Source organism: Nelusetta ayraudi, unplaced genomic scaffold, assembly GCF_046127955.1.
Source record: "Nelusetta ayraudi isolate G7.1 ecotype Tasmania unplaced genomic scaffold, CSIRO-AGI_Nayr_v1 ptg000092l, whole genome shotgun sequence".
NCBI lineage: Eukaryota > Metazoa > Chordata > Actinopteri > Tetraodontiformes > Monacanthidae > Nelusetta > Nelusetta ayraudi.
In genome coordinates, this window is record NW_027466142.1 from 2,744,906 (window position 1) to 2,766,270 (window position 21,365).

Below are 21,365 nucleotides of genomic sequence, written 5' to 3' on the forward strand. Positions count from 1 at the left end.
ATGGAAACAAACAAAGAATGAAAATGGAGATACCTCACAACAGGAGGTGTTTCTGTAATTCACTCGCTGGTTGATGGAAGCAGTGCGCTGATATCTGAGGCCATGGTCAAAAATAAAAGTCTGGAAATATGCACTTTAATTAGTAATAAAAAAAAAAAAAACACCAGACATAACACAGCAGTGATTTAATGGCAAAAGTTCACTTGGAGGCTAAAATATAATGTATGTATTTTCTCCGTGGGGGCTGTGTGGACCATATGGATGCTGGACTAATGCGATTTCCCTCCCACCTATTGGTACCACCATTCATTTTCATAACAGTCATGTATATAACAGGGGTTGGGGAGATAGGAAGGGGGGGGGGTCACATTTTACAGCTACTGTATTGTTATTTTCATTCTTTGTCTCAGACAGACATTTTCAAGTCTGACGCATTCAGCCAAAACCTCATTAATGTCAATTATAAGTGGAAAAAAATGCCATAATGCTCACAGAAATAGATGCCAGACACAATGGGCTTGAGGAAGATGGAGAGAGAAGGAGAGAGAGAGAGAGAGAGAGAAGCGGAGAGATGGAAGTCGGTGGAAGAAGCAGTGGGAGGGAATGATGGGAAGACAAAGGAAAGGAGGGAGGGTCTCTGTGCATAATATGTAATTATCTCTCCTATTAGCTGTGGTTTGGATAATTACACTGTTTGCTAAACATACATTTGCTGCTGTATCACAGTGGAGAGCAGCAGTACCCCCCTCCCCCCACTCTGCACTATGAGAGCGGATGAGACGCAAGAAACAAGACGTTGTTTCTCCACTGATAAGTGCTGATACTGCTGGTGGGGGGCAAAGTGGCTTCACACTTGAAACTGGCTAAGTGTAGTGTTCATTAGCGAGCTAACATGCTGCCGGCTTTTGCAACATTTTTGGTTTTTAATCAGGTATTTATATTGTGACCACGACAGCTATAATACAACTATTGATGTTTTACATAAGTGACGTCAGTATAACTTCTGTCCTTTTCTTTTTGTAGTTGTAGGGGTGTAGACAAGGGGCAGTTGATAGGAATGGAAGGAACAGGAATAGCCGCAATCATCACTGTACACAAAAAAATTAAGGGACAACATTGGTGTGAACACATAAACATACAATCAGAGATAAGTGCACGCACCACAGTCGCGCAAGGAATTGAAAGGCACCGGGCGTTTAGATTTACCAGAGAAAGCGTTTCAAGCCTCGTAGATGCTAACAGACTGGAACTTTAGTGTTTTAGTATGAGCACCGAGGATGGACGAGACACATTTCAAGAGACATAAATGAAAAGCCATTAGAGTCAGACCGACCACGAGTGCGACGGCTTCATCGAAGGTGAGGCCGGATAGGGCTCCGGCGTTTGTCACTTATTGACTTCTTGTCCCCGTGTTTCATTGCTGTTGGTGCGATACATCCATGGACAGGCTAATGGCGTGTCACTGTGCAGCCGCAGTTGATGGGGGACCAGGGAGTCGGCTGATGACAGCAGAGCAACGGCCAACAGCTTGGAAGAAAAAAAATGGAATTATAGATTTGAGATGGATTTTATTGTCAGCTGTCAGCGCTGATGATGATGATGATGATGATGATGATGATGATGATGTGGGGCCCCGCCAGGATGCACTAGTGTCCTGTCAGACAAAGTGACTTCATTAAATATGTACTCATAACAAGGACACATGCATGTGTGCATGAGATCAGGCTCCTCATTGGCCATGCATAAATGCATGCGTTTATTTCACTGTGGAAAACACCCACGTTGACTCGCACACGTTGAATGGTTCGCTCTGAAGGTGACTGGATGAGGAGTTTAGTAGACCCTTGCACACCGAGGCTTCGCACAGTCACAGTCCCATCGTGGTCCTGCTCAATATTGGCCCCAGCAGTTCCTCTGAGGTGATGGGTGGAAGGATTAGAAGAGGGGCCACCTTCTCACCCCAGTTTTCTTTCCTTTTGTTTTTCCGTCGCCCTGCCCGCCGCCTTTCGTTTGCTCTCGGCTATAAACCGGTTGGGAGCGGAAATGACAGGAACACCCATCGATCGTTCACATACGTCTCGTTGTTGCAGCCTTCAAAGCTGTTTTCTGGAGCTCTCCGGAGCCGTTTTATTTTAATGAATCTCGCTATGCTGCTTCCCTGCAGTCTGGTACAAAGAATAGAATAGAATAGACTAGATGTCTTTTATTCATCCCACATTGGGAAACTACACTGGTGCACTTTAAAAACAATACAAAAATAAACTATACAGTAATTACAGTAATTACAAGAAACATTCAGGTCAGTCTAGAGCACAGATCTAAAAAATGGTTAGACTGCAGGAGGTTTTTGGTCGATTGAGACCGTTGAGGTGTATATTGACAAAGTGACTCAACTGTCCTCTACTGTACAACACTGTCTAGCAAGACAACAGTTTGGAGGCATCATCAAACCCAGCACACTCATCCAGTCCACCATCCTCTCCCTGGAATTATTAATGATCGCCACAATTATTCACAAAAAACGCTTAAAAAATACATTGCCTTCATGATAATTATATAGAGTTAGAAAATAGCATCAGGGAAACATTTATTCCTCGTTTATTCTTGTTGGTTTTACCTTGAGGTGCCACGACTCGCCCCTGGAGGGCAAGTGAAAAGTTGTTGATATTCTTTATTAATTCTCTGTCTCGCCAGCACCTTTTTAAACTGCCGGTGTTTGAAGTCGGAGAAAAACAGTCGGCCGCACAAAAGAATCACGAAACCTTGGGGCAGCTGCGGGTTTTCTATTTGAAAAGTTGTTGGCGTTGCGAAGAATTAATTTGAGTGCGTCCAGATGATGTTACACAGATGGAGACAGTGTTTGTCGTGCTTTTGCAGTCAAGGGTTAGATCGTGTCTGTCTGGGGCTTCTCTTCCAACTTTTCTTTTAACATCCAAACAGCGATTTTCTAATTCATAGTGCCACCAGACGCAGAGATCTTTGATCTGCTCGAGCTTTTAAAGAAGACGGAGAAATCGGGTAAATAATGAGGTGCAGAGATGAAACCTCTGCCGTCCTTTACTCCCCTCAATGTCAGAAAACAACGTACAACTTCTTTCATATTCCTTCCCCGTGCTAATCTTTTTCCAAGACTGCCATTTGAAAGAGGAAGTTCACGGCAAACTGGAGAGAATCTTCTCAGAAAATAACAACAGTGATTGTTTGAGCAAGTGGCCCTAAAGTGCCGTTCACAAATGGCCGAGTGACTGCGTGGCGCTTTCACTTCTGCTGGGAGCAAAAACTTTGGACCTTTTAGACAGTTCTCGCCGTCTCTCTTTTGTACTTTGCCATCTGTCGACGAGTTCAGCTCACCGGCCCACCTCTTCGTGAAGGACGGATCCAGATCACCAGAGTCGTGCTGGGAGAAAATGCGTTTTTACTGCAGATCTGTTCACAGGAAGAAGGCGGGGAGCCGAGCCCATGTGGACAGTGAGAGGCGGGTTTGAGCGAGCGGAATAAACGAACCAGCGGAGGGAGGGAAGGATGGAAGGAGGGGTGGAGGGATGGAGAAGGACGAGCGAGTCTTGAAATGTGCGACGGGCCACAGAAGTTGTCTGCACGGCACTTTTAGGTTTTGCGATGTGTGGAAGCACTCTGGCGTCATCGCTCAGCCAAAGTCTCTCTCCCTCTCTCTCTCTCCCTCTCTCTGTCTCTGTCTGTCTCTCTCTCTCTCTCTCTCTCTCTCTATTTTATTGTTACCTCCCTGCTGTCTCGCCGCTGTGAAACGAGTCACCTGCAAAGCGAGTCACCTGCGAAACGGCTCCTCCTCAAAAACAGGCCTGTGCCTTGAAATAAAAAAAAGAGTTGGCGAGAAACGGCGTGAGATTTCTTGCACATGTGCGTGAGCGGCTTCCCTGCGGCGTCATGCCAGCTGCCTCTGCGCGTCATTGGTCAACGCCGTGACGTTGAGCCAGGCACTATTTTGGCAGCACTCATAGACGGCTTCTTCTAAACCTCAGGTTTATCGTCTTTATCTGACAGACTTCATCATCATCTCCACCATCATCATCATCATCTCCACCATCACTATGATCATGATCATGATCATCATCTTCATCATCATCATCATCATCATCATCATCATCAGATGTACTTTTGATGTGACTCTAAACCAGCACCAATACAACGTGATAATAAATATATACCAACCTTTTCAAGCTTACAGTTGGACCAGTTGGATCCAGCTGCGCGTTGATACTTTTTCCATCATGTTTTCCATCAACATCCTCCGGCTTCTGACCACGTTGTTGTAAAAGGTTTTTTTTTTTTTTTTATTGCTCTGCTATTGATTATTTTTGAAGTCTCCCCAAACAAATAGCAGAGACACGCCAGAGAAAAAGCCCCTTTTCACTTGCATTTGTCCGTCTTGGAGACACCGCTTGTATTATTTGAGGAGAAATGAATTTAAAAAAAAATGGGCTGACTGTCAGCTCAGTGCTGGTGGGACTTTATTGAGCCACTTAAGATTTGACCTGCCACCAAAGCAGTGTCCAGACAGTGATGTGACCAGACTTGCCTCTCCTAAGTTAAAGCTGTTTTTCACCTCGTTTCGCATGTTTACTCTCATCTTTCCCCTCCTCTCAGACTCTTGCCTGGCTTAATATCAAATGGAATGTTTCATATGTACTTGGTGTATCTCACATCTCCATCTGGGAGCAGAAGTTGCTAAAGAGAGGCGAGGCTCCTCGGTGAACCTCTTGCAAAAGCCTGGACAGAGTGGAGGGAAACCTTTTGGACTGTTCTTTGCTCTTCTCTGATGAGTGAATGTTCTCCAGCCCTGAGAGAAACAGCACCGACCAACTTCCACCGTGAAGTTGCTGTCGTTTCCGAATTGTCATACAACTACTAAAAAATATGAAAAGATACGCATCAGTATGTTTATTTAACACAACGTTTACTTTCCCGTTTAAAATTTTGATTAACAGGATGTTTTATGTTCTGATCTGTTTAAGAAATCAGCCATTGCTTTATTGTCTTTAGAGAGTTCAGTTGTTTTTGCACTTGATTGCTGAAACCTTTTTTCTTTTTTAGATTTAAGTTCATATTTGTATGATTGTTAATTTTTATTCATTTTTTCATCTGAGTATACCCACAAGAATAAACTAGACAACAACAATGTACCGGTGAAGCAGCCTTGCATACATAGCCTACATGTCTCTACCTCTGTCCAAAGTACGGGAAACCAGCTGTGGCCAACAGCTGTGTGTATCGCACTGCGAGTGTGTATGTGCGTGCATGGGACCATTTTAAGCTGCAGCAGCTGTGTGTTTTGTGTCTTTCTGTGTGGTTACGGGCAGCTGTTTTGTCGCAGGTGATGATTTTAGGAGCAGGCAGGCAGGCTGGCAGGAGGCCACAGCGCCGCCTGCTGAGATCTGAAGGGAGTCGGCTTGCAGGAAGCTGCCGTGTCAGCCAATGTCAGGACTGTGGACCCTGGCAGACTCCACCGACACCCATACCCATACCTGCAGCACTGCACAGCGCAGGGAAACCAGGCTGCCTTGTTTTGCCCATTTGTGGTGCAAGTTCAATACTGCGCTTTCTGGTAGATGAAGGTGCAATGGTGAGGTTGTGTTTGTACCTGTGCTTCTAAGACAGGCTTTTAAAACCCTCGGTCCTGCAAGGCTTTCCGCTCAGCTTCCCAGAAACACCAAAATCTGAATCTTTGATGCAAACGTAAAAGTCGGTCCTTGTCTATGGCTGTGAGACCTGCAAAACCACCAAAGAAATTATCAATAAATTGCTTTGTGTGTTTGTCAACCACTGCCTCGGATACATACTGAGAGTCTGGTTGCCGCATAAGGGAAGCAACGTAGACCTGTGAAGACAGACAAACCAGGAGCAAATCCACGATGAATCAAATGCAGAAACTGGACATGGATTGGCCATACACTTGGGAAATATCCAAACAATATAGCCAGTAATGCCCTGAACTACTGGAGGAGGAAGCCAAGGGAACCAATAAGTAACTGGAGGAGGTCCACGCTGGCTGAGCTGACCAAGACAGGGACCTCCTGGCAGGAGGTAAAGTCCATCGCCCAGGGGAAGGTGAGGTGGAGATCCATGGTCGATGCCCTAAGCCCCCAAGGAGGCGAGAGGGATTAAGAAGAAGAAGAAGAAGTTTGTGCATCATGTGTGTTTGGGATGTAATATGTGGATTAAGCGTCTCCCATTCTGTTTGAAAGCTCTGCTCAGGGACACGTTGCTTTTTAAGCGCCGACATCTGCACGACTCGTGTTTTACAGCAGAGTTGCAGTCAGTGGATCAGGTCGTGGAAACAGTCGGTGTGATTTGCAGCAGATGGGTGCAGGTGGGTAAAGTAATACATCATTAATGAGGGAAATGTTAAATGCGTCACCCGGAGCGATGCCACAGCAGCTAAGACGATGCACGGAGACTTTGAGAAGAATCAATTTAAAAATGTTAAGACTGAACATGGCTCACTGGTTTGTGTCTGTCTCCGTCGTTAGAAGGTTGAACACTCGGCTGACACATCGTGAAGTCATTTGCCAAGAAGCTTAACGCTGTTTCTTCTTCACCAAGCTGCCTGGTTTTGAGCTTTTCTTCTTCATGGCCATCTATTTCGTAAAGTCCCATTAAATTGCAGAATACCAGGCAATTCGATTTGATTCCAAAAAGCTCAGTCGAACCTCACAATCAAGGTTTTGGTGTGAATAGGAAAACACGAGTGTTGACTTTGTGAAAGTGTCATATGCTGCAGCAGCAAACAGTCGAGACGGTTCTTTCTTTGAAGGCAAGAGAATTGTGAGAAAAACATGATGCACACTTGTTGAGCGCTAATGAAGTTTGCCACATTGCACCTCGTCCAGGTGTGACGTGCTGTGAAGACAGTTGGTAGTTTTTAGATCTCATTTTTCATCGGGTTCAATTTGGGATGTGAATGTTATCCTTCAACATTTATGGATTGCCAATGAAGGTCTCAGAGTTTCCGTGAGAACACCTTGACTTGTTATGCAGATTTTCTTTTCAAAAAGACAAAAAAACAAACAAACAACGGATAAAATAATAAGAGGAAGAAAATACCAGAAAGAGAACAAAGACAAGGAGCGAGTCAGGCCCAGAATAAACAAATATGGCAAGGATAAAATTAAATCAAGGAGGAAGTAACACACACACACACACACACACACACACACACACACACACACACACACACACACACACACACACACACACACACACACACTGCCTCAATACACAGCAGAAAGTGTGCCGTCAGCAAACTGCTGTACTGACTGCAGACTATAAGTTTTGAATAGGAGGCGAGCGGGAGCCATATGGCCTCCTTCTGCCGCTGCGTCTATATTGAAGACCTGTCTAAAAGCTCATTAAGGCCTCAGGACAGCAGCCGCGGCTCCTGCGCTCAAGTCAGACAGATGGTTATCAAGCTCCATGATGAGGCGCCAGCTGCGCTATGAAACACAACGACAGCCATAGTTCACTCTGGGAGGAAAACGGGCAAACAAGTGCCGCGCTCACTTTCTCCTCTGAAACACGTCTGCGCATGCAAAACGGAGCATTAAGCATGTGGGAAAATTAATTTGGGGTGTTTTCATACTAATAAACCACCGCCGATGTCTTTGGTTGGCTCTCGGGTGCAACAGCTGAATTAGAGTCTCAGAGTTCAAAGAACAAGCAGGAGGTGGAGCGGTTATTTTTAGAGTGTGTGAGGGTGCAGGTGTGTGAGCGTCAACGGAGAGAATCAAAGGTGTGGAAGAACGGCGGTGCCGAGGAAGAGACGAGAGGACGAGCTGGAGGCAGCAGCAGAGAGGAGCGGAGGAGATGAAGTTCCTCTTTGGGAGTGAGCGGGATGGAGTGAGTGATGGAGAGGATCAGGAGTGAGTCCCCTCAGAGGGACGGAGCACCTGAGAGGTTGTGGAGATGAAAGCCAGAGAGGCCAGACTGAGATGTCTGGGGTAGAAGGATGAAGAGGTTGGAGGTGGCTGGCAGGAGGGCGAGGAAGAAGAGGGAGAAGAGGTGGAGGAGGAGGTCAAGGAGGAGACGGAGTAATAGTAGTTGGTGGAGGTGGGGGTGGAGGAAGAGGAGGAGGAGGAGAGATGGTGTAGGAGGAGAAGGAGTAGAAGAAGGTGGAGGTGGAGGAGGAGTGATGGAGGAGTAGAAGGAGCAGCAGCTCTAGCCACTGAACCACTGTGTCATTAATATTTTTGCTATTCTGTCCAAACTGAGCATGTTCTGTATTTCCAGGGGGCTTCAGTCTCTTACCGTCAGGTCCACCTCTCTTTCCTTCAATGGACGTGAGGACAACTCAATTCAAGTTTCCAACTCTAACTTTTTTTTCCTTTCCTTTTAGTTGGTTGGTTGTGTTTTGCAGTAGGTTGCAAACCAACTCTGCTCTCCTCTGAATTTTGACTGAATGGCTGAGCTTCTCCCAGTCCTTCCCAGGTTCTCTAAATCACTGATGACTGATCAGGTGTCGAGCTCCTCTTTGCTGCTACTGGTGCACTCTGGGAAGTGTAGTATTTCCTGAGATACAGCTCGACACGTACTGGAAGCCTCTCTTCCTGTGTTGCTTCCATGCGTGATTTGACCAACGTGAAGCGGACACAACATCATCATTGTCCACTGAGTTATTGTCCGCGCTGCACCCCCCTACCGCCCACCCTCCACTGTGCTGCGTCGATATTTCATTTTCCAAGCCCTGACGTGAACACCCAGACGCGTCCCACTGCGCTCAGCCACTGCGATCGGCCACTGCGCTCAGTGTGCCGTGATGAGGCGTCTTCACGCGGTTCCTGCGCTCAGTGTGCCATGATGAGGCGTCTTCACGCGGTTCCTGCGCCACAGGTGGAGGAAATAAGTATTGAGCCGTTCAAATGTCACCGCTGTGTAATTGAAGACGAGCCTGCTGAACACTGTTGCTGCTCCACCTGACGATCAGCCGCAATCACAGACCCACAGCTAGTGTGAGTTCACAGCACGTGGCCGAGCTCGCAGGGGGGTTTTGCCACAGGTGTGTGTGTGTGTGTGTGTGTATGTGTGTGTGTGTGTGTGTGTGTGTGTGTGTGGAGATGTTTCTTTTCTTTTATTCTTCCTCTCTCCCTCAGTCTGAACTGAGGGAGCTGGTTTCAACCCTCCTTTTGCACATCACACCCAATCTAGTTTCTGTGTGTGTCCGTGCGTGTGTGTGTGTGTGTGTGTGTGTATGTGTGTGTGTGTGTGTGTATGGCTGGATGGCTGGCTGGATGTGTGTGTGTGTGAGAGGGTGAGTGAGTGGCGGTGGAAATAAAATCTCGGTGGGCATCTTGGTGTGTGTGTGAAGAAGGCGAGCACACATGTTGTGCTCGCCTAACTTCACCCCCCCACCCCCTCCCAACCCGCCCACCCTCTCACACCCCTACACCCCGACACACACACACACACACCCACCACCCTCCTCACACTGTGTCGGTAATGAAAAGCTAAGCGGGCTTTGAGCCGGCGGTGATTGAAGATGGACGGCTACCCGCCGAGAGAAGGTAAAAAAAAGAAAAACCTGGCGTTTTCCAGAACGACGGGGTTGGAGACGATGACGGCTCGACGTCTTGGAGGAAGGGATTCTGTCGCCGCCCCCGCCGCCTCATCTCGCCTTCGCCATCAATTATTCAAAGACGCGCGGCGACGAGATGAATCTGCAGCAGCTCACTTGGAATCCTGCGCAGATATCTTTGACCCCCCCCCCCCCCCATTCCTTCCCCTGACCTGACCCCACCTCCATCCCAGATCCCACAAAGGGCTTAGAGGGAAGTGTTTGCTTGGGCCGGTGCTCCTCTGTGAACTAGCAGCCGACTGTCAGCAGTTGGCTAATGGCAGAGAAGATAACAGCCGCGATATGGAGGCTGATTATTGCAAATGACCTGCGACAAGTTGCTGAGAAGCATCACAATGAGTGAGTGAGCTCTGTGTGTGTGTGTGTGTGTGTGTGTGTGTGTGTGTGTGTGTGTGTGTGTGTGTGTGTGTGTGTGTGTGTGTGTGTGTGTGTGTGTCTGTCTTCATTTGCATCGAGATGATGTGACTTGCACTGGACGTCCCCGTCTCCGCACAGTGGTTACCGTGCTGCCTGCGTGGGTGATGAGAGAACAAGGCTGCATGGGTCAGTCAGTGAATCAGTCAGCCAGTCAGTCGGCTATTCAGTCAGTTAGTCAGTCAGCCAGCCAGTGAATCAGTCAGGAAGAATGTAGGGGACCACAGGTTGTAACACCTGACAGTGACTCTCTCAGTGAAAACTGCCAATCATTCAGTCATTAAGCTTCTTTGGCCAAATAACCCAAACATTTGCCCTCAAACATCATGTTAACTTTGTTCACCCCCCCCCTAAATTCTTCATCCTCTCCCTCCTCCTCCCCTTCCTCCACCCCCACCTTCTCCTGCACCTCCTCCACCACCTCCTCCTTCTCCACCTTTTCATCCTCCTCCTCCAGGACTCCCCACCACCCAACAGCTACAACCTTCCTCAGTCTTTTCCTAACAGTCACTCGTTCCAAGAACCTCGTGGTGAAGAAGCCAAGAGGCGTCAGAGCTGCTTCCTGTCTGCGGCTCCTCGGCCCAGCACCTTCTCACCGTGTGGTCCCTGCACTCCAGGTATGAAGCTCAACGCTGCCTCCTGCACAGAGCGGAGAGCTCCAGGGTTCCTCAGTTCCCACCTGTCGGTCCAGAACTTTCATTAGACCGACAGGTGAGGAACCTGGAAACTTTCACTTTCGTTCTCGCTGAACACGTCACATGCAAACCGTCAGCAGTGGTGCCATCCAATCACCTCTGTCTCCGCTGGGCCCCTCCCCCCTAACTTAATATTTACCTCAATTACACTCTGGCGGAAAATTGTTGTTCCAAAAAAAAAAAAAGAAGCAGAGATTCCTGACTTATTTGGATAATTTGTGCCGAGACTCGAACCCGCGAGCAACTGCAAGCCCTGTAGCCAGCATTCAATTTGCATATAAATAGATCTGGACTGTCTGCTGCTGCTGCTGCTGCTGCTGCTGCTGCTGCTGCTGCTGCTGCCTAACTTCTCTGTGCGTGCACGCGCTTGTGCGCACAACACAGATATCCACACACACACACACACACACACACACACACACACACACACTGTAGCTGATACGCAGCCTCAGACGTTTTTATACACACAGACTCACAATGAATAAAAAAAACAAAACAAACTGAAATATGCACAGCGACACACACACACACACACACACAAACACACTCGCATGCACTGAAAACTATTATGGCCATTATTGAATTAGCATTTATGAACAGGCCGACACTACAGCAGCATCGGGGACATGGTCACCCCCATCACGCTGGTTTGCAATAATGGTCAGGTTGTTAAAACTATTTGCAATCTGTCACACACACACACACACACACACACACACACACACACACACACACACACACACACACACACACAAGCTGTTTGTTTTCCAGCACGGTGCCGTTGTGTCTGGCTGAATTTTTGACACAGTTTTATGAAGTGTTCTTAAAGCGCGGCGCCTCCCGGTGGAATTATATTAATGTTCATCCCTAAAAGAGTGAATTGTTTGAAGCGTTTCCTTTTTCACCGCTGCTGGTCGGCAGCGCTCACCTGTCTGCACCCCAGCGGTGACTGTGAGTGTGGATGGCTGTTTGTCTGTCTGCGTGGCCCTACGATGAGCCTCGGCTTGACACCAGCAGCCTCATGACCCACAGTGGAGGAGATAAAATAGATGGAGGTGCCAACCTGCAGAGACTGGGAGCTTCTGTCACAGAGGAGGAACTACACAAAGTGATTGTGACTTAATACACTTCTACTATTTAGATATAAGCAGGTTTAGCATATGTACATATCTATACACATGTATCTTAAACCTGCTTCCCAGCTTTCCCTGGGTGAAACCACTGTGGACAGTCATGCTATTTGATGCTATTTTAATGCTGTTTTGCCGTTTGAAGTAAACACCAGTGCCACATTATCTCCCAGGGCAGCTCTGCTGTGCACCTCTCAGCATCGCCATGGGCAGAATGTTCTGGAATCTCAGCCTCAGCTGGACCCATTTAACCCACCGTCACCTCCCTAAATGTTCAACTGAAATAATAATAAACAGCTGCAGTGGAAATGAGTTGAAACGCCCCCATCACACACACACACACACACACACACACACACACACACACACGAAAACACATATTTGTTGTAGCCTCTCTTCTGCCTGCAACACCAGCTTTTCACAGCACTGTGACTCACTGGCAGCATCCGTGTCTTTGTTTTCCTCAAGTCGTGGAACTGCTGTAACTGTTCCCTGCCTCTCACAGTAGCTGCGCTTCCATGACAGGTTTTCGCAAAATTAAAGTGGTGTTTTAAAAAATTTCCACAAATTACAATTGCGATTTGCAGGTGTTTCCATTGAATGGTGCGAAGCGCATAAGCCGTAATTCTCGTCAAATCTCACCGAACGAGAATTACGTTGTTTGTTTGCTGTCAAGAATGGTTGTGATATTTTTCTCTTTGATGACTTGTAAAAAATATTCCGTCTCCTCGTCCGTACAAGCATAATGTGCCATTTTCACTTGACGTGAACTGATCACGTGACCCCGTACGTCACGTCCGCTGACGTGTAAATGTGAAAAAAGTGTTTCCATGACACTTTTGTGATATACCTCTATATGGATACGTCTGAAAAATCGCCTTGTGAGAGCCTCAAAACCTTTTAGCCATATTTGAGAGGTTTTTCCAAGTTTAGCTTTAGTTTGCATAACCAGTTTTTATTGCGATATTCAGGTTTTGCACAATCCGCATTTCATGGAACGCAGCCAGTGGTGTGTTTTTATTTGATTTGATTAGGTCCCGGCCAGTACGAGCTGAGTGTGAACTCCTGCCCCCAGATGTGTGTGATCACCTCCAGAGAGCATCGATTCAAAGAGGCGGCCAACACCAACCCTGGACCAGGAGCGTACCAGGTGAATCCTGCCTCTCATTCCCCTCAAGCTCTTTCACTTCTCTCAATACTGGGAGTGACTGACGACGAGGCAACATTCACCTCTTGCCCATGTCAAATTCTGTGCATCAATGAAATCAACACATCAGGTTTTCATTTCCTTTTTCTACTGTGTGTGATCTTCCTCTCTCCTGATTGGCCAGCCTCGTTAAATGAGTGAGTGAGTGAGTGAAGGCTGAAGGGAACGACTTTGCTTTTATGAAGTGCGATGCTGTTTAATGCTGTCGCCTTAGATACTGACACACTAATGCACTTTATGGTCACAGCATCATACAGTTGTAATGAAGCCAGTAACCAGAGCTCGCTCTGTCACTCTCTCTCTCTCTCTCTCTCTCTCTCTCCCTCCAGTCCAGTGTGCTTTAATAGGAATTACAGCTTCTGGGTTACAGCTGCTGCTTCCTCAGCTGCTGCTGCTGCTGCTGCTGCTGCTGGTGTGTGTGTGTGTGTGTGTGTGTGTGTGTGTGTGTGTGTGTGTGTGTGTGTGTGTGTGTGTGTGTGTGTGTGTGTGTGTGTTTGTGTATGATGATTGAAAGAGCTAATGTTGCTTCCAGTCCCTGCTGACTGTGAGGGATGAACATCAAAGCTGAACTCTGATTTCAGACTCTCTCCTCTCGTCACCATCGTGCCCCAGTCCCATCACAGCCTCTTCACTCTTTCTTCTTCCAGCGCTGTGTCTCTCCGTCCATCTGCCCCCCCGTCCCCTCTCCCCCTGTCCCGTCCTACACTTCACCAACTCTCTCTCTCTCTCTCTCTCTCTCTCTCTCTCTCTCTCTGGCCATTTGACCTGTTTACGCTGCTCCTCTGTTATCTTCCGGTTTCATTTGCACCCGCCAACTCCAGTTTACTTATTCTTTTTTTATTTCCTTCAAATTCCATTCAGATTTTTTTTTTCATGCCTGTTTGACATAACGTTTTTTTTCTTTTGCTGTTTGCTGCCATATTTCCATAATTTTTTTTTTACATTGTAAACCAGGCATGGGCAAACCAAGGCCCCAGGGGCCATATGCCGCCCGTTACGTTTTTTAATCCAGTTGATACTTGAAGAAATGAAATTAATAGTCAGTCACTCATAAAATAGCTGCATTTCCTCCATGTTTCCAGTGTTTTCAGAGTCATTTCAATAAAGAGCTAAACACCATGGGGCTTCAAAGACACTGATTTGGTTGCAACTTTGCTTTGCTTTATTTCCACCAATCCACATTAAAGCAACATGTTTTCTACAATAGCCCATGATAGATTGTTTCCTCCTATCGTGTGGCTCATCAAAACACTCCCCTCTGTTAGGACCACCCCTGCTGTGAGCAGTGTCAACGTGATGTTGCACAACAACAAAGCATTCAACACAACGACCATGGGTGATGTGAGTCATCATTAATTGGTCGAAGACAGTCTGAGTTTATCATTTGAAAGGATGAGCAGCATCGATCTGACGCGAACTGTTGTTTCCTGCAGCCAAAGCCACTGCAAACTCTGGACGATGCCCTCGTCCAGTCAGCAACAGCTCACGTTGAGAAGCCAGGAAGTTGTCATTATTGTTGCATGTTGGGTTTTGCAGTTGTGTTTTTGTGCTTCAGGGCCACCGAAGGAAGCACTCCCTGTAGCCTTTGATCCATTTTGTTCAAAAAGGGAGGTAAAAAAAAACCCTGATGTTTTAAAGGTGTAGCTCATATTTAATTCTGTTTTATTATGTTTCTAAATTAAATTTGAAACCCTGCCACGTAACCACCACCCTGCATCATCTGGAACAGAAATGTTCTTTTTTTACTCTTTCTGTGCCACATGATCTAATTTGGCTCTATTGTACAAAGACCCACATACACCAACACAGACGTATGATTCATCCAGACGGATGCTTTTTCCTTCTCAGAGTGACATATCTGCTGCCACCAGGTAGCTTTGGAAGCTTCGACCCCCCACCGCCAACCCCACCACCAACCCCCCCACATGTTCCGTCATTAGCTCTTTGACTGTGAGCCCTGTACGGCAACACAGGGCCGCATATAGAATCTGGTGTGAGTGTCGCAGAGAAGGAGTGAGATAAGAGTGTGAGGAAGACGAGACAGGCAGGCAGAGTGATAGGGAGGAAGAGAGGGGAGATGGAGGAGGAGGAGAGACAGAAGAGCAGCAGCAGTAGCAGCAGCAGTAACAGCAGCAGTAGCAGTAACAGCAGTAACAACAGCAGCAGCAGCAGCAGCAGCAGCAGTAACAGCAGCAGTAACAGCAGTAGCAGCAGTAGCAGCAGTAGCAGAAGCAGCAGCAGCAGCAGCAGTAGCAGCAGAAGCAGCAGCAGTCAATGGGGCAGATGAAGAGGGTTGTTAAACTCAACAACTGCTAATGTGTTCTGAGGGGCTGTGTGTCCGAAGCAGACTGCCGGAAAAGTAGTCATTTAGTTGTGTGTGTGTGTGTGTGTGTGTGTGTGTGTGCGCGCGCTGGTGTGCGTGCGCTGGCGTGCCTATTCATCCATGTATGTACCTGCAGAGTCATTAAGCTGCCTTCTTGAGCAGCGTCAGTTTGCAGCGAGGCCTCATTTACCTCATTCTATTACATGCATCACATGTACGGACGGATGGACGGACGGGTGCTGGTCTCGGTCACAATGCTGCTCCAGTCGCTTCAGTATGAATTATCATGCGTGGAGGGGGCAAGTGGGGGGCTGCCGCCGCTGCTGTGAAGGATATAAAAAGACGATTGCTGAAGCAGAAGCCTAGTGACGCGTTGGCAGTCAGAAAATAAAGAAATATATATATATATATATTTTTTTTTTAATAAAGAAGTTCCTCAGTTAATTGTATATTCACGATGAGGCAGAACAGACGGCCTCGTCAACACGGCTGACATTTCCCCGAAGCTTCCTGGGTGCGCCTTGTTGAGGTCGCAGCACCTTTTCCATTCCCGCCTTACAGACGCCTTTGTGCGACGCGCAGCCACCGTCTCATCTTCTCCTCTGCCTGCACCTTCACTGCATTACTGTGAGTTCACCGTCAAGACATGTCCAGGTGGTTCAGACCAGAGTCGTCACGGTGCCATGGTGGAAACACGCTTTCGAACCCGCCTCTGCATGCGACAAAATAGCAAACAACTGGAAAAATGCAGCGACAGTGAGTGCACTGGCTGGTGGGTGGGCCTCAGCGAATACCTGCACTGTGTTTTCAGAGTCATTTCAATAAAGAGCTAAATACTGTGGGGCTTCAAAGACTAAATATTCCACATATCCCTCATACATATCTCTAAGCCCCCTTGTCAAATGTTCCGACCCATTGTGGCCCACCAGTCAAAAAGTTTGCCCCCCTGATCTCGATCTGGCATTTGGATTGATTGATTATTATGTTCAAATTACTACAGTATTGCCCAATAAGTTGGAATGAACTAATTGTGACAGTAATTCCAATGTGGGGCAAACAACCTTCTCTTGGTGAAGACTTCTGCTCAGCAGGTGTGATTAAGTGGTTTGGACAAATATTTTGTGTTTACCTAAAATGGCTCAATTCTGTCCTGGATTTGAACTCATAATCATAACCAATAGTATTGCTGTTGGTATTAACGCTGTTTGCGTCAGATCGATAGCAAGTCTCGCAGTGTCGTAGGTGAGGTGTTAAATGAGTCACGGTGAGGCTGAATCTGTCCTGCAACAACAAAAAAGAAGAAAGTAAAGAGTAGAGAGTCGATGCTTTTGTCGGAATTTCAAGATATTTCTTGTCATTTCCCCCACATTCCACACACCTGGGGAGCTCTTCTTCTTTTTCGCAGGCTTTTCTACACGTCTGGCCTGATCCCAGCGCTCATCTCCCATGTGCTGTGTGTGTGCGTGCGTGCATGCGTGTGTGTGTGTGTTGTGGGAAAGACTTTGCATCCTCTCCTCTCTCCTCCGATCACATTCCCCCACCCGCCCCCCCGCCGCACGTGGGCAAACACGCTGAGCAACAACGATGACAGACGGCGGCCGTCGATCCGCAAACCCCCCCACCCCCAGCTTCACTTCTCCCCTCTCTGACCCAGTCAAACATCCAATAATCTCCCCCCTTCATTGCCATGCCGCTGGCGTCGTCACTTCCAAGAGCCGCCCCCCCCCCTCACTCACCACTTCCCCTCCATCGCCGCCAACCTCCTGGGCAACCCCGAGGCTGACCTGGAGTTGAACCTGCAACCCTGCTCCCTTCAGGATCAATAGGGAGATCTGAGCCCAGGAGCCTAAAGTCCTGCAGGTGGCGCCGCCAGAATACTGATGCCCTCACTCACATTGGGAAGGAGGAGGAGGGGGGACTGTGGGGGAGGAGCTTACCATACCACTCACTACTTGCTCTCTGAACAAGACTTTTTTTTTTTTTTCTTTAGATAAGACCATAAAACAGAAGGCTTTACTTTTTTTTAAGTCTTTAATCTGGTCGGAATAATTTCAGTTTCCACCGTTAATCCACTCGCTTCTTTTACCTTCAGGTGGACCAACCGGAAGATTATATTTTTAAATTAAGAATACATGTATTTCTGGCATGAGCACTTGGGAACAGTGTCTGTACTCACTGTGGCAGTGTGATACTCTGCAGCAGCCACCTGATGTCGTATTGTTTAACCTCAGCTGCATCGTTTCTTCCTTCATCCCCTCCGTGTGATCACCTCATCAATCACAATTGAAAAGCTGTTAATATAGATTAATATTAATATTCCCTGAGGTCATCTGACACCACGTGACCCAGATGTCAGATTGGTTGGTCTCGGCTGCGACGGAGAATCGGCAGTGTTCCCATCAGGACGAGGAGTGAATGAAGGGTCCAGGGCGGTGGTGAGATGGTGGTGCGGGTCCAGGGGGGTGGTTGGGGTTCGGGGGGGGGGGGGGGGGGGGAGTTCAGCTTACCGTTCACTTGCTCTCTGAACAAGACTCTTTTTTTTTTCTAGATAAGACCACAAAACAGAAGGCTTTATTTTTAGTCTTCAATTTAGTCTTTAATCTGGTCTGAATAATTTCAGTCTCCAACATTAATCCACTCGCTTCTTTTCCCTTCATGTGACTCTAGGCTTAAAAACTATATTTTTGAATTAAGAATGCCTCTTTTTCAGGGGTGAGGATTCCTGGTCTGTACTCACTGCAGTGGCAGTGTGATACTCTGCAGCAGCAACACTGTGTGATGGTAGCAGGTGCAGAGTCGGGGAGACGGCTCAACTCTCGTCTTTTTTTACTCCTTTTCTGTTTGCAATGTGAAGCTGCAACTGTGGAGACGTGGTGTGCTTCTGCCTTTACTTCCTGTCCAGGCTGCAGAGTTTGAAGAGGTGCTCTTTTCACACACTTTTTCTTTTCTTTTTTTTTTTTCTTCTTTCAATTGTTGAGAAAAAAGGTCAACCAGGACCTGTACAGCCAATCAGAAGCCTGAAGAAGTGTGGAAAAGGCACTTTAACAAACAGAAAATACAACATATATGAGTGAGAGTCAAGTTTCAATATTACATTACTTATGTAGAAAACATGTTGCTTTAATGTGGATTGGTGAAAATCAGTGTCTTTGAAGCCCCTCGGTGTTCAGCTCTTTATTGTAATGACATGGAGGAAATGCAGCTATTTTATGACTGACTGACTATTAATATCATTTCTTCAAGTAAAGAGATACTTAATACGACTCTCATATTTGCAACCAGCGCCATCTCACCAAAGAGCACTTGACATTTTTTACTAACTCTCGACGCCGTCGTATTAAAACAGCCGTTGGCTGCAGCCAGAGACTCATTGCAGTGGAATCAAGGACTGTTGACTTTGGTGAAGTCACGTATCAGTTTGAAGTGAAAGAAGCAGCAGCGGCTCCTGACTGAGGACAGAAGGCAGCTGTTGGAGAAGAGCAGCCGATGTTTGTGCGGCGCCACCTATTGTGAGCAACACAATAGAAACAAGTCGGCGTGAAAATCAACCTGAGATTCAGCCTCTCGTCTCCTCCTGCTGCGCCTCCTCGTCTGTGAAGGCACTGCAGAGGGGATTTTCCTCCTCTTCCTCACCTCTCCTTCCCCTCCTCCTCCTACTTCTCCTCCTTCTACTTCTCCTCCTCCCCCTCTTCCTCCTCCTCCTCCACCACCTTCGTCTCCTCCACCATCTCTTCCTGCTCCTCCTCCTCCTTCACACTTACCTCCACCTCCTCCTCATCCGCCCTCGCTTCCTCCTTCCCCTCCCCCGTCCTCCTCCTCTTCCTCCTCCTTCTTCCTCTCCTCCTCCTCCTCCTCCATCTCTTCCTCCTCCTTCACACTTACCTCCTCCACCTCCTCCTCCTCCTCCGCCCTTACTTCCTCCTTCCCCTCCCCCGTCCTCCTCTTCCTCCTCCTTCTTCTCCTTCTCTTCCACCTCCTCTTCCTCCGCCCTCGCCTCCTCCTCCTCCCTCTTCCCCTCCTCCTCTTCTTCCTCTTCGTGCTCCTCCTCCTCCGCCCTCACCTCCTCCTCCCCTCCGCCCCTCTCTCCTCCTCCTTCTCTTCCCCTTCCTCCTCCTCCTTCTCCTTCTCCTCTCTCTCCTCCACCTCCTCCTCCATGAGGCTGCTGGGTTCAGTCTTCAGGTTCGTCCTCTTCCTCTTGTCAAGTCTTCCTCAGTTTATTTCGAGGCTTTATTGACGCCATTAAATGCTTTCGGAGAGCCGAGTGATTAGTGAAGGACACCGCTGGAGAGCCGCTGACGACTTCCTCTGCGGAGGAGCAGCCATCAATCTCCGCTGACGTTTACCGCTTCATTTCTTCATCCGTGGCCTCACATTGAAAGAGGATGTGAGTTTTATTTGTTTTATTTGTTTGTCTTTCTTTCTCCTCTTGCGTCGGGACGCTCCTCCGACCCTCCGTCGCGCTCTGGTCACTCCCAGCTGAGTCCCGCCGCGATGAACACGCTGATGAAGGGCACCTTTAACGTGACGCTGCGCCGCCCCCCGGCCAGAGACCCTCCACGCCGTCACGCCCACAAACTCCAGCGCCGCTGAGAGGTCAGAGGTCAGAGGTGAGCGCCGTTAAAAGGTTCTTCCCACTTTGCTTCCCGTGGTCTGAGATGAAACGTTTTCCCATGGATATTTATTGTCAGATCCGTTTCTTTTGAATGTGTCATAGATAACATGAGAGCTCGTTTTCGACTGCTTAAAGGCCCTGTGTGGAAAATTTAAAGGAGTTACGAGATGGCAAAGAAAATATAACATAGTCATATTGTAGTATAAGTCTTTTCAGTGCCGCGTTTTCATTTGCTCATAACTTGTCTGACACGTAACATAAATATGTGTACGTGTGGTTGATGTATCATAAAATGTGTGTTTACATGGAGAGCTCACGTGCACGGTGGTCCAGAGTGTAGAGCTGAAATAAATTCTTCCTCCGCCTTCACTCAGCAACGCTGCTAGAAAGAACTAAACTTTATATACTTTTGTGAAGGTCTAAGAACCTTTGCCAGACTTTCAGTGGCAGTGGAGCAGCGTCGCACCATCAATTATTCACACAACTACCGTAAATCAGACTGAGAGATGTGAGTCAATAACCTTTGAGAGACGGCAGTGTCCTTGGTGATGTCACAAAGGGCCCCCCCCGACTTTGCCGGAGCTTGTTGAAAAGTGGAGGAAGCATGAAGTGGACAGAACAGAGACTCTGAAAATGATGTGAAAGTTGTTTTTTTTTTCCCCCAAAATACGGGGCAGTAAATTTGAAAAAGCCAGAAAAGCAATGAATAATAGATGTTGCAATAATGGCAATAAAGCATGTTGCAGTAAAATATTGCTTTTAAAACAGGTGAATTTGCTCTCTGAACAAGCTGTTTTTAGATAAGACTATAAAACAGAAGCCTTTTTTTTTTTAAGTCTTTAATCAGTTTGGAATAATTTCAGCCTCCACCGTTAATCCACTCGCTTCTTGTCCCTCCAGGTGGACCAACCGGAAGACTAAAAACTATATTTTTAAATTAGGAGTACATCTTTTTCAAGCATGAGGATTCCTTGTCTTTACTCACTGTGGCAGTGTGATACTCTGCAGCAACCACCGTTATTCCCCCTGTTTGATCACCTGATCAATCACAATTAAAAAGCTATTAATACAGATAAATATTCCCTGAGGTCATGGGACACCTTGTGACTCAGACGGAGTGGAGAGGAAACTGCAGCGGAGCCTCGAGCTGAAAGGCCAGAAAGACATCAAACTACAAGCATCTTTTATGCACCACTTTGATAATTATAATAATCCACATCCTTTAGATTTCAAGGCAGGGTGAGTTTGTTGACGAGGTTTGGTGTGTGTATGTGTGTGCACGTGTTTTAAGCTTTGACTCTCATGGATAAACTAACTGGCTGCAGCCTTATATTTCCACCTGTAATCTGTGTTATTTTCCCCATTAACTGCGCTGGCTGA

At 47.3% G+C, this 21,365-nt stretch overlaps 1 protein-coding gene across 2 annotated transcripts in view; it reads left to right on the forward strand.

Annotated features, from left to right (window-relative positions):
• stpg2 (sperm-tail PG-rich repeat containing 2) overlaps window positions 1–21,062 on the forward strand; it is a 40,041-nt gene extending 18,979 nt beyond the window's left edge. For both annotated transcript variants that reach the window (XM_076047204.1, XM_076047205.1), the window contains exons 11-14: window positions 10,476–10,635; window positions 12,878–12,993; window positions 19,850–19,980; window positions 20,886–21,062. In XM_076047204.1, coding sequence (XP_075903319.1) covers window positions 10,476–10,635; window positions 12,878–12,993; window positions 19,850–19,963 — 390 coding nt within the window. In that variant the 3' untranslated portion in view covers window positions 19,964–19,980; window positions 20,886–21,062. The remainder of the gene's footprint in view (window positions 1–10,475; window positions 10,636–12,877; window positions 12,994–19,849; window positions 19,981–20,885) is intronic.
• The last annotated feature ends 303 nt before the right edge of the window (window positions 21,063–21,365 follow it).